At 39.2% G+C, this 13028-nt stretch overlaps 1 protein-coding gene across 2 annotated transcripts in view; it reads right to left on the bottom strand.

The window, feature by feature from the left end:
* LOC116392666 (guanine nucleotide-binding protein G(q) subunit alpha) overlaps nt 1-11017 on the bottom strand; it is a 27007-nt gene extending 15990 nt beyond the window's left edge. For both annotated transcript variants that reach the window (XM_031864358.1, XM_031864357.1), the window contains exon 1: nt 9725-11017. In XM_031864358.1, the coding sequence (XP_031720218.1) occupies nt 9725-9860 (136 nt within the window). In that variant the 5' untranslated portion in view covers nt 9861-11017. The remainder of the gene's footprint in view (nt 1-9724) is intronic.
* Between the last annotated feature and the right edge of the window lie 2011 nt (nt 11018-13028).

Below are 13028 nucleotides of genomic sequence, written 5' to 3'. Positions count from 1 at the left end.
ACACACACACACACACACACACACACACACACACACACACACACACAGGAGAGGAGAACATGCCAAGCCAGGGTCAAAAAGGACAGAGGGCGTCGTATTGTAAAGCCCCATGAGGGAACATTTGGGATTCGTAATATTGGACTATATGAATAAAAAATTGACCCGTCTTGCAGGCACGATCATCTTTGACTCAACATATCCCATTGTTCTCTTGCCTAACTGGAGAACCCAGCAGAAGCGTTTATCACGGACCGGCTACCGTACGTTCACCGGAGCTACTCCTGAGGGGGTAATGCTAGTTGCCATGGCAACTCCTGTTCTGGACTCATAAATACATGACCGAAAACACACCAGCTGATCGGCTTCAGTGCGTCTCCACAGAGCCCAGGCAAACATGCAACTTTAGCGTGCACTTTTCTTTTTTTAATCCCACAATGTCCTCAGCCGTCGGGCATTAAAATGTTATGAGAGCAGATACTGGACACGAAGATTTGAATCTTAAAAATGCATCTTATTCTCTTCTGAATATTGGAGACTTGAACTTTCTTTTTGAATTTGTGAACCCTAAAAAAAAAGGTTTTGAAATTGCACAACTTTAAGTCAACTGTTGAAATTTTAGAGGGACAGTTCACCCCAAAATCAGAAATGTATATATTTTTCTTAACTGTCGTGCAACTCATCAGTCTACATTGTTTGGTCTGTGGATTATCTTGAGTAACCGGGTCATGATATCTGGAAAGAGACATTGCTGTTGAGAATTTAAAATGTTTTTAGTTTTTTTGGAGCTTTAAGCACCAAAAGCAAAGTGTCATATAGATGATATTAGATGATGTTGTTATGCCCACTATGCCTATAGGGACAGGAAGCAGAGCGATGAACATACACTCAAAATATGGCTAAAAAAACCCACTGTTGAAATACTGGTACTGCTTGAGTACCTCCACTAATAAAATGGGGTATAGTACAGTTTTTTTTTTTTTGTTTTTTTTTTAAATGGCACTATACCTTTACAGTATCGGTATACCGTGCAACACTAGACCAGTGTATTAGTCATTCTGTTAAATAACCATTAACTCACAAAGAACAGGAAACAATATCCTATATCCTGAAACAGATCCGTTTAAATGGGCCGGGCCAGCTGGAGACATCTCAGCTGTGGTTTACATGAAGAGCAACAACTTGATGCAGTGTTTGGCATCCACGTTGAAAGGGAAAGAACAAAGAGTGGAGGAGACAAGAGGGAGAGGAAAGAGGTGCAAAGTGTCACAGAGTGGTGGAGAAGGGAGCTCCAAGTAAATGATTCCTTAAAACTAAAAGTGGACATAGCTTCAAACAGGAAGCTAGGTCCACTTCAGCTCAGTGTTGGGGAAAGGTTTGCTGAAGGCCTGTCTGACTGCACAGGAACTGAATGACTGTCTAGTGGCTCTTTTCGCCCCCAGGAACATTTTGACTGTAGGAGCAGAGTACCAAGTTCCCACAAGGTTCCCGCTCTCCACCACCAAAAGATTCAGTGATCCTTCGTGTAGATTGTCCGTGGTGAGAATCTGTTCAACCAGTCTTCCTTTAAGTCGTCTTATTGATTTAATGCAATTTGTGCGTCAATAAAACAGAAAAATACAGGAAGAAAAAAAATTCTGGTTCTTCTGGTGGAAACACAAGAATGAACTAAAAGCTAGACCCAGCCCAGTGCTGCCAACTCTTTTCCAATGTAAAGTAGCTAGCAGCACTAGCGACAAAATTGCTAAATCTAGCGACAAAATCAACAAATCGGTAATTCTGACAGCCCGCCCCTTTAAGGCTCCTTCGTGTGAGAGTTTGATTAATTCATTGCTGTCGGGACGTCGTGAGAATATCAACAAATATCACAAAAATATTTTTGAAGAAGAATACCATTCCGTGCTGAAACGGTTTTATTGAAAGCCTGATTCCAGATCTGCAGATTAAAAACACCATTTGGGACCGAGAGTGTCACAAGACTTGGATTGCCATATTGGCAGATGCTTCATCATGCAGCTGCTATGAATACAGTAACCCCTGCATGCTTGAGAAGAATGTGTGCGTGTGAGAGAGATTTATTTCCCATGTCACTGTTCCTTTCACGAGCTGGAAGCCCTCCACCCCCACCAATCCTCTATATGCTATATGTCTACAGATACAAGACCACATGGGACAGAAAAGAAAAGGAAATTAGTAAGAGGTGGAACAAGACGGTGGAGAACAACAGCACACTGTATTACAACATTATTTCTGCTATCGCCGTTGTTATAGTGGAAAAAAGGCCCGATATTATCAGCTGAATCCTTATCTGATTAATCATTTGGTCTATAGAAAGTCAGAAAATAGTGAGAGTTCACAAAGTGGTCTTGAATTGCCTTGTTTTGGCAAACCAAAAGGTCCTAAATCTAAGTATATTCAGTTCACCATCATTAAAAACTAAAGAAGACACCAAATACTCGCATGTGGAAAATGACTTAAAGTGTGTAGGATCCAGTGGCATCTAGCGGTGTTGGTTGATTAAAACCAACTGCTCGCAGCAGAATAAGCTGTTTGGCATTGGCAGAGAAGATTTGGCAAATTTTTCATGGGCACAACCCACATACTCAGCTGTGCTGCTCATCCCAGAAATGCATGTTCCTTACAAATGGGGCACCGTCTGAAAAGGTAACTAAACAGGCTTTCCAAACGGTATAAAATTCATTGCCAAGAAGCATTGTTACAACTGAGAAATAATCTACCAAACACTATTTCCGAACTTTTTTTCCGATGTTTAGTTATGAGTATTACATATTCCCTTTCTTATCATGTTCTTGTTCCTTAAATTTAAAAACATCCATCTCCTCGTTTCAAATCGAAGCAGCTGGACTAGTGGGCACCAGGAACCGATTGGACACCGCATACGTCACGGCTTTTACAACTACGTCTTCATCTCCTCACTTCAAAGACGGTCTGAACAGCATCTATGCTGAGACAGAGAGAGGGGGCAGCGAGCACAGGATCTCTATTCCAGCTTTTAGATCATTCCGAGCATACTTTTCCTTCAAAAGCACTTACATGCCAATTCAATCATTTTGCCTATTTTGGGTCCAATTTAATGAAAATAGTTGGACTGGAAGAGCAGTATTTCTCACTGTACAGAGGTTTTCGCTGCAGTTCGCATTCCCTTGACTAATTGTGATCCGTCTTCAACTTCACTTCCTTCTTCCTAGTCCAAGACTTAGTCTGGAACTTTTCCCTGTGTAAACATACAAAAAGAACGTTGAAGCTTTTTGTCCTTTCAGGTATCCAGACCGGTTTGATTCTCACTCACTAACTCACACTCTCACACACACACACTCACACACACACAGACACACACACCAACTTATAGATATGTCATTTCAAAAAACAAACATTTGTCTTAGTCTTCCAACCCATCTACCATAGACCTCAGATATAACTCAAGACATTGAGCTATAGGAGAAGGCTTTATCGGGACCATACGCGTCTATAATAAACGAGCCAGACAGGCGGCGACATGAAAAGCACCGGGTAGTCTCTCACAGGCCTGACTGCCACATAACTGTCGAAACTCTGGGTGTGTCAACATCGGTTTGCTCAACCAACAGAGCTGCCAGACAAACAGTGCAAGAACTGCGAACACCTACTTGTCTTGCCTTCGTACCACACTGTGAAACTCCATTTTTCATCTAGCAGGCACAGAAGCTCAGGGGCTGCACACAAATAGCTCTAAAAAAAATGATGGTTGGCATGACTGCTACAGTACAGGTATACTTACACCACAAGTGCTGGTATACATTTCATTACCACAACAAAACTACTTTAGGAGCAACGAAATTCAGACAGCGGCGGGCAGTACCACGGTTTTGCCTCCTGCAGCTGACGTTACTGCAGTTTCACAAGCGTGTGAGAACTACGGTGGCCTGCAGGTAACGTAAAGCCACACAAGGCCCTCTCTGGTGTGTGTGTGATTTGTCTGTTTTTGGGCTACTGTAGAAACATGTCGGTGCGGACTCGGTGAAGACGACCCGCTCCCTGTGTAGATATGAAGGGCTCATTTTAAGCTAACGAAAACAAAACAAAAAATTCTTAGTTTCAGTTGATAAACGAAAATAGTTATTCCATTTCTGCCAATAAAGCCCCCCTAAATCCTAAACATTGGCCATTTAAGCTCAGATAGAATTTCTTCTTATGTTCATCTGCAGCATTTTTTACAGCATTTCTTTTTTTTTTTTTACATCCATTGATATAAAAGGAGTGGTCAAAACAAAAATACGCCCCTCTCAGTAAAATGCAACGCAATTACACCTCACGACTGCATTCGTTTTATCTTGTGTGTTCCCTAATAAACTGACCAGAGTGTACTTTACATATGTTCTCATGGGATCCAAAAAGTTCCAGATCAACTGTGCAAAACATTACTAAACATTGTTAAGTATGAAAGTCTCAAACTGTGAAGGCAAAGCAGAGACGGTCAGTCATCATCGCTGATATTGCAGCATTCTGTGAAAAGAGCTAAAAACTGGACGAACTGTAAAGATAGTTTTATGACACGCTGCTTTAACTTAACTTGCCAAGTAGATCTTCAACAAGCATTGCGTTGTGTATAAAGAGCCATAATGTCACATTGGAACAAACACATTTGATGTTTAATAACTAAACCCAGCAACATGCTGGATTAATCAGCAACTATTCAGATAATCTATTCATTGTTTCAGTCAACTGTAAGGCAAAAATAATGGCCAAATATCTGGTTTCAGCATCTCAAATGTAAAAAAATAAAAAATAAAAAATTTTATGATATACGACAGTAAATTTTATATTTTGGCATGTTGGTTGAACAAAGGAAGCAAATTAAAAAGACATCAAAGTGGGTTTGAAGCAAGTGTAAATCGATTTTTTTTTTGCACAATTTTGGAACATTTCATAGTTTAGTTTTTAAGTTTATTTTGTCGGAACAGACAAAAAAAAAAATAAAAAAAAAAATAAAATAGTATTTACAATAAATTAAATATGACTGAATTAGTTAACCAACTAATCATTTCAGCAGTAAACTGGACGACAACTATAATCACCTAATACCATACCACCAGAATAAAAACAACGTTAGACCACCAAGGCAATGCTTCCTGTTGACAGGAAAATGGTGCCACACAAGTCATATTGGGTCAAGTAATAAATAGATGTCCTGGCAGTAATTTATTGAGCAGCATTATGAAAATGTATTCAGTATCCCACTGACAGCTGTGATGTACAGCCAGGTTGTGAGGGTTTCTTCTGTTTAGACACAATCGAATGCTGAGTGGAACAGAACTGAAAGCACAGGAGACTTTCATGGTGGATAAAAAATAAAATAAAAACTATTTCAATAAAAAACAATATGCATTTGTCTAAACTAACCGGCAAGTCACTTGGCACAATCACACACCAGGTCAGGCTGCAGGAGGAGTCCAGCAATTTGAGATTTTCTTGGAAATAAGCTCACGTGGGTGACGATTAGCATTATCCACCTTGGCTGAGAGTCAGTCAGCTTCAGACGTACGGTGGTGGGAGTGAGGATACAAGGGAGGGATCTGCCAACTCTGCCTTCAGCAGCGCTGGTGTACCCGTGAGGATAGCTGGGTACCACAGGGCAGTCCTAAGACGGCCCACAATGCCACTGTTCATACACACTCCCCGTCAAGTCTCTTTTGGGTCACTCTATCCTCTCGGTCTGTGGGTTGTTCCATCATTTTGTTAGTTCTACAAAACTCTGCCATGCCTGCCGTTACCTTGGCAGCAGCTAACAGGGATCCAAATAAATATGGCCAGCACGGGGCTTATCTGCTGGGCTTACTGAAAGACTTACTAAGAGAAACCATAATAGGCGTAGGTAGGCTCCATGCATGAGACATCCTTGGGTGTTGCCAAAAAACAAACACTCATTAACCCAGATACTACAGGCCTGTGTGAGCGGTGTGCACATTGACAGATGAAGTGTGCGCGCACGTGCGTAACAGTGCGCGTAACAGTGTTTGAAATGACGAAAATGACTTTTAGTTCACTCCATCCTCGAAAATACATACATGTATTTAACGGTTTTACATTAGAATAAGTTATTTGATGTTCATCACATTAAAACTACATTTGTATATGTACCTGATGAACCAAAAACCTATGAATGGGTATGCTCAACCTTTAGCTTAAACTTTGCAGAACTTTCTTGTATTGAAGCAGCTATAATCAATATTTTTATATGCATATATTATTACAATATTTGGCCGTTCTGGTTATAAAATGATGAGCCACGACAATTCAACTGTCACCAACAGTTGACTGGACCTCAAATGTACACATTGATTTGACACATTTTAGACTTGATAAAGAAAAGGGAGTGATAGCATTACATATTATTGAGCTTGTAAAATGCATTACTCTAAATTTAAAATAATAGTGTGGGATTTTCTGATATTTCTTGTAGGAACCACAACTGATTTCAGGCAAATGCTCCCGAGTTGCCCGCTTTGTAACAGGGCTGTTCAATATGAACACACTTCATAGAAGAAGAAATCTGTAGCATTCGTGCAGTACTGCATTAGTACACGTTTTACAGGTTTTTCAGTCATACGAGTGACTTAACCTTCAGTCAACAGTGGATCCACATGGGAGACGTTAAAGTGACCGTCTCGAGTCGTTTGCACACGATGCACAAAAGCACTTTATAGCGACATACTTCCATGTTATGTATCAAGTTTCTTGTTACAAAAGAAATACTATGATAATAATAATCCTGAGAGTAATATATCACAAGAACATGAAAGTATATTGTCATCACGAGAATGTACTTTAATGTGCATCTGACAATTTCAGTTGGTTTGACACAGTTGCACAAACAAACATTAACATATTTTGAAAAACGGTCCCGTACTGAAGACGGCTCACAGACTGGTGTTGTTTCTGCAGCTCCCTGGGCTGCGGCTGCACACATTTAATTACTTGTGACTTTCATTAGCTACAGCTGACCCTGGCTGGCATTTCTACCATGCACGAGCTCACCACACTGTGGAGGAACGCCAGCCCGTTGCTGATAAACAGCTGGAAGAAAGAAATCGTAAAAAACACAGCAATGCTCCTTAAAAAGGTCACAAGTATGTATGTCACAATTTAGAAGAGCATGACAATGAGAGTCGGAGCAACACCCAGGTTGTATCTTTCCAGCTGAAAACTGAAATATTTGGTTAAAGCTGCAACATTAGCGAGCAAATCACCAAAACTATAAAAAGTTTGTTATTTCTTTCCCCAATTTGTGAAACAGTAAATTTAAGCAGTCACAAGCCATTGAAGAGACGCGACATGATGCCAAAAACATAAAAAGATGCAGTTTGCATGAAGATCTATAAAAAGGATCAAAGATGTCCATAATAGGTTCCAAATGAAGTGAGACAACCAGAGTGCACCATAACTCACACTGTAGTGGCTACATGGTGCTTAGATCCTTTTCACACAAGCCTAAATAATGTGACAGCAGACTCCCACCACAAGCTGGAAAAAAGACAAATGACTCCTGCAATTTGTACTTTAGCATTTTCAACGAGAAAGAAGAAAAAAAATTAAAAAAAAAAAAAAAAAGAAAAAAAAAAAAAAAAAAAAAAAAAAAAAAAAAAAAAAAAAAAAAAAGAAAAAGGATTTGGGTTGCGAGGAAGGAAAAGGGATTTCTTCCAAATCAATCTCTCTGAGTGAGTCACCATCCCAGGAAAAGAAGGACAACAACAATATGTCGCTGCGCCAACAACACTTTTATATTTCTAATCAATGTTTGGCAATATGTTGGCCAACTGAATCAACAGATGCCTTTTGTGTGTTGCCAACCATTATTTTTTTGTTGTGCCGTTTTTCAATTAGAGGCTTTGACATCACGTAGCACTCAGTCACACTGAAACGTCATATTACAGCTAAATATTAGCAGATTCCAGGAGTTTGATACCTCTTACTTGATATTAGTTACATAACTTATCATAGAATAGACACAGAATAGACATAAAATATAATCAATACATAAGAAACACATCATAAAATATGACATATACTAAAAAATAATAAAAGAAACACGCAGCTCACGTTCTCACTTTTAACTACAACAGTTTTGCTTAATAGCTAGAAATTATTCATAATCTATAAACGCACGGATGAAATGCATTCATGAATTAATTGCGAGTGAGACAAAAGTTTTAAGACTTTCTGTTTCATTGAAACTTCAACGTACCACTGACTGACGCAGTTAAAAGGTGAAAGGAGAAAAGATTACTTATGCATGTTGGAGAATCGGCTAAGCCTATTAGGCATCCACTACTCCACATGCTAATAAAATAAGAACATCTCCTTATGTTAGTAAAGATACAACTTATTTCTCCACATTCAACAAGGTTCTGACAATGATACGACTCATAAACATGAATGGGTTGAGAACAAGAAAGGTTATTTCTAAAGATAAGTTAAGATCTTATCTTAAGTGCCACAGCAGTTAAATTTGCTAATGTATACACTGCTATCCCTTTGAGTGTTGGACGTTGTTGCCGATAGGAGTGAGCATATCCTTATAAAGCCACAAAGTGTGAATTCAGTCACTTGTGACAACAAAGCAGAGTTACTGAAGAGTACTCAAAGCATGATACTGAATACTTCAGCATGTCGTTGTGATGCCATTTGTAGCCAACCCTAAACTTGGAACAAGCTAAATAACGTCTTTCTAACGCAACATAAAAACTGGCTCTGCTCCTCTTTAAACAGGAAAACTAGTCGGTGGATGACAGAGCCTATTCTTTGGAGAGCAGTTATTTCCCCCGAGTGGGACACCTCAGTGAAGGCCTTTTCTAGACCAGACACCAAGAGAATGCGGTCTCTCTTGTAGTAGACTTAATTAAAACAAACTCTTAATCTGTATTCAAGCCATGTTTAACAGGCAGATAAAACTATGGTGATGTGGCAGGCCACTACAGTAAGAAGCTGGTTATGAGAAGATAAACTTAACTAACAAACACATTTTTTTTTTTTTTTTTTTAATATATATATATTTTCATATTTATTTATTTTCATTCAGGAGGATAACCATGTATATTTCTATGAAATTTGATTCACAGAAAGAGACTTCAAATGTTACAACCCATTCTCTTATGCCGTTTGAGTCCATTTGTGTTTTGTGAGTTGCCAAAATGAAGCCAGAACAACCATCTCATGAAGTGGAATACATGAAGTGACGACAGTCTCCTGCCTCCGTTATCTTGTGAGGGGTCGACAGACTTGTCATGAACCTGACAATGTCAAAGGGCTTTTAATTAGGCTGTGGAGGCAAAAGAAGCAAGAGGGCCGACCCAAGATGGCAGCTATGAACACAGCACAGACTGTTGGTGTAAATGTCATTCATATATATATATATATATATACACACACATACACACACTGCATATTACCCAGCTTCCTGGGTCAATGGCTGCTCTTAGCTCCTCCACTACCAGCTCCCATCTGAATTTTTTATTTGCATATGGCTTCACACACAAATCCTGTGGTGACCAGGGAAATGTGGCTCATACAATTGTGGGTGCAATGTTTTGCATGCAAAACCTTTACAATGCAATCAAATCAATAGCTCAGGCACTATCTGATTGGTGTGTGTGTGTGTGTGGGGTTTATCAAGAAGTAGCGATGATGTGCAAATGTCCAGCCAATATGAGACAGTCTCCGTTAGACTTACCCAGCAGAAGAAGCTTCAGCTCCCGTCTTGCGTCCCTTTTGTCTCGCCGGAGTTGTTTCTCGATCTCTGCGTTGATTCGTTTGGACTCCTTCGCCTCTTCACTCAGGCAACAAGCCATCATGGAGTCTAAAGTCATCACCGCATGAGCTGAAAAGCCCGTCTGACAAGGGGGCCGCCGGGCTACACCTCACACAAGTATCAGAGAAATGAGCAACAGTCCCGTTTTTGTCAACAAGTTATATCCACACGCTGAATAATGGAGCTCGACGGGCTCTTGGTGCAGAATGTGACCGTCTTGTTTGTTGGCGAAACTGCTGTCAAGTGTCAAATATTTGACAACTAACGTCAAAGTCTTTAGTAGATCCTCAGGCGACAGGGACACACAATGTGCAATGCAACATGTCAAATATCTCATATGACTACCGAACGCGTAAATAACAGTTTTATTTGATGCACTTTTTCAAAAAAAAAAAAAAAAAAAAAAAAAAAAAAAAAAAGCTGAAATTAGTTAGGGTAACGTCAACTAGCTTGTAGGCTAAATGCTTGCTAACGTTATAACCAAAGCTAACGTTGACAACTTGATGGATTGTCAGTGTTAACCAATACGTTAAAGCTAGTAAACTAAAACCGCAAGTCTAACACAATCCGGGTTTTTATTCCAAACTACCACTTACGGTCCCAGAGACAGTGGGACAGTACTGGCTGCTACATTTGTACAATCCCTCTGCTGGTCGCCCGGCCGAGTACAAGGCTAGCCGCCCAGAAACCAACACTGTACGCCCGCGCAGCGACGATGAGCGCCCGTTAAAACTGTCCATCTACCGAACTAACAGTCAGGCGAGCACGCTGCCACAAGGCACTCGACGGACGATGACCGTTGTGGCAATCCGAACGAAAAAAATATCGCTTTAAAAAATTGCGCTCAGTGCTTGTTATCCTCTTGCAAGAACCGAGACACCCAAGTGACCAGTGTGGCTAAATGGGAAAAGGCTAATTGTTAGCTAGCTAGCTAGCTAGCTAGCTAGGTTAGCTCAGCTAGCATCCCTGGAAAAAGCAGCCAACTGGTAAAAAAAAAAATACCCAGAAAGCTCTGCTTGACAGAGGACCTTTATTGTGTTGAAATAGTGTTCTCCAAAAGACATCGCCAGGAACAAACCCTCAAAAGACCCAACCGTATATTTGACAGTTAAATGGACCCATGTAGTCCGTGCATTTTATCGCTCCTGGTATTCTTTTTTCTTTTTTTTTTTTCTCCTGGTGGTGGTGATTGCTCTTCGTCACCCACTCCTCAAGCCCCGGTGTGGCGCTGCTGCTGACGTCGCTTGGGATATAATTGATTGACAAGAGTTGGCAGCGAATGAGAACAGAGCTTGTGGGCGTTTTAAGGCGGGACTTTTGCCGGATGGTTGGCTTCCTAAGTTTGCTTGAGAGGACGCGCTCCTTTCGGAGGCGTGTCAGCGAAAAAGCAACAGACGTTTGGCTGGATGGGCAACGCCCATCTCTCCTGTCAAAGACCAGCGCCTCATCCCGACCGGTCCAGATGTTGGTCTTCACTGTGGCCTTTCAGAGATTCACAAGCTCACTACTGAAAAATATTCAAACATCTACCTGTCAAGTCGGTTTTTCACATAGAAATTAATCTACTTAGGTGTTTTGGTGCATAACATAAACATGGTAAAAGAAAATGTAATTAAAAATAAAAGCAAATTTTGCAAAAATCAAGAAATGTCAATATAGAATGGAAAAAAATACAAAAGAAATATCAAAAAATACTATTAAAATATGTACAATATATCTGAATTAAAATCAAATAGCTGTGTAGCTTTTAGAAGTGGTAGTTTTGTGCAGAATTGCCGAATAATATAATATGAAGTTAAAATATGTAGTAGCCTGCTATTTTTAAGTACTCGTTTACTTGGATATTTCTATTTTATGCTACTATATATTAATCTTCACTATACGTAATGGCAAATATTGTACTTTGTACTCCACTATACTTTTCTGTCAGCGATAGTTATTGGTTACTTTTTGGATACATTTTTTGCAAAATAAATCACTTTAATTATTATAAGTTTATAAAATACAATGCATTGCCAATTAGTAAACCAGTGGTTTCAAACATTTTTGACTTGAGACCCGTTTAAGAAAGGCAATAATACCCTAAAGTACCTAACTCTATATAAATAGATAAAACCAGCCTCTTCAACCAGCTACTACAGTGAAATGCCAACACAGTCTGTATAATTATGTCACTCACAGCCAGAGGACATGTTTCTGTGGAACCTTAACTTTTGATACTTTATTTATATTTAGCTAATTATGTAGTTTTACTTAAGTAGGACCTTTGAATGCAGGAGTATTTTCACATTGTTGTATTAGTAGTTTTACTTCAGTAAAATATCTGAGTATTTCTTTCACCACTGTCTGCAACACAGTGCTTGATGCAACATTTCGTGACTAAACGGCACCAACATTAGCTAAAGACTTTAAAGAAAGAATTTAAAAGGTATAATTCTACCTCAATATCAGATCTATCTTCCTGCCAAAAAGAACGCTTAGTCAACAAACGAAACAGGTAACATCACAGATACTGTCAATATTTGAAGTGGCTCATGGTATCCAGGAAACCTATTACTAAACAGAAAGTCTCATATTTACTTTGTAATGTGACACATTAGACACATCAGCATGTAAAAGAAAAGAAAAACAATATCAATTTCAAATAAACAGAACACTTTCACAGTTGTTTTCTTACAGATCATCAGTCATTTAACCTCAGGGTATACGTGTACCTGCAACTATAATCAGCTGAATGTCTAAATATATTTCCTGGTATTAATTGTACGTCTATATATTTGTCTCTTAAATAATTCTAAATATGTTAAGTTTGAAACTTTCTCAGCCACAGTGGCAGAGGGAGGAAGTATTCACTCGTATCAAAGGATCATTATTAGTGATTACATACCCTGTAAAAAAAAAGTATCAATTACAATATATTGTATTATACAAGCTTATCTGTAAACTCTTTATCTGTAAAGTACTATACCCATCAAATAAATGTACAGTAATGCATTCAAACGTAAACTATTTCCCTCTGAAATGTAATGGAGTAGAAATATAATTCAGTAAAATGTAAATACTGAAGTCTCTCAGTATTTACATTACTCAAATAAAGTTACTCCGGTTAATGAGTTCCCTCATTTGCATACGTGAATGTAGAATATCCTGTTTCGTTGGTTTCCTTTAGCTTAAGTGAGTAATCATGTGGTCCACATCCAGTAGAGCAGTGGCGCAATGTAAAAAT

The sequence above is a fragment of the Anarrhichthys ocellatus genome, unplaced genomic scaffold, assembly GCF_004355925.1.
Source record: "Anarrhichthys ocellatus isolate YVR2014 unplaced genomic scaffold, GSC_Weel_1.0 scaffold30, whole genome shotgun sequence".
NCBI lineage: Eukaryota > Metazoa > Chordata > Actinopteri > Perciformes > Anarhichadidae > Anarrhichthys > Anarrhichthys ocellatus.
Note: the sequence above shows the minus strand (reverse complement) of the source record. Positions and strands in the feature narration are given on the sequence as shown.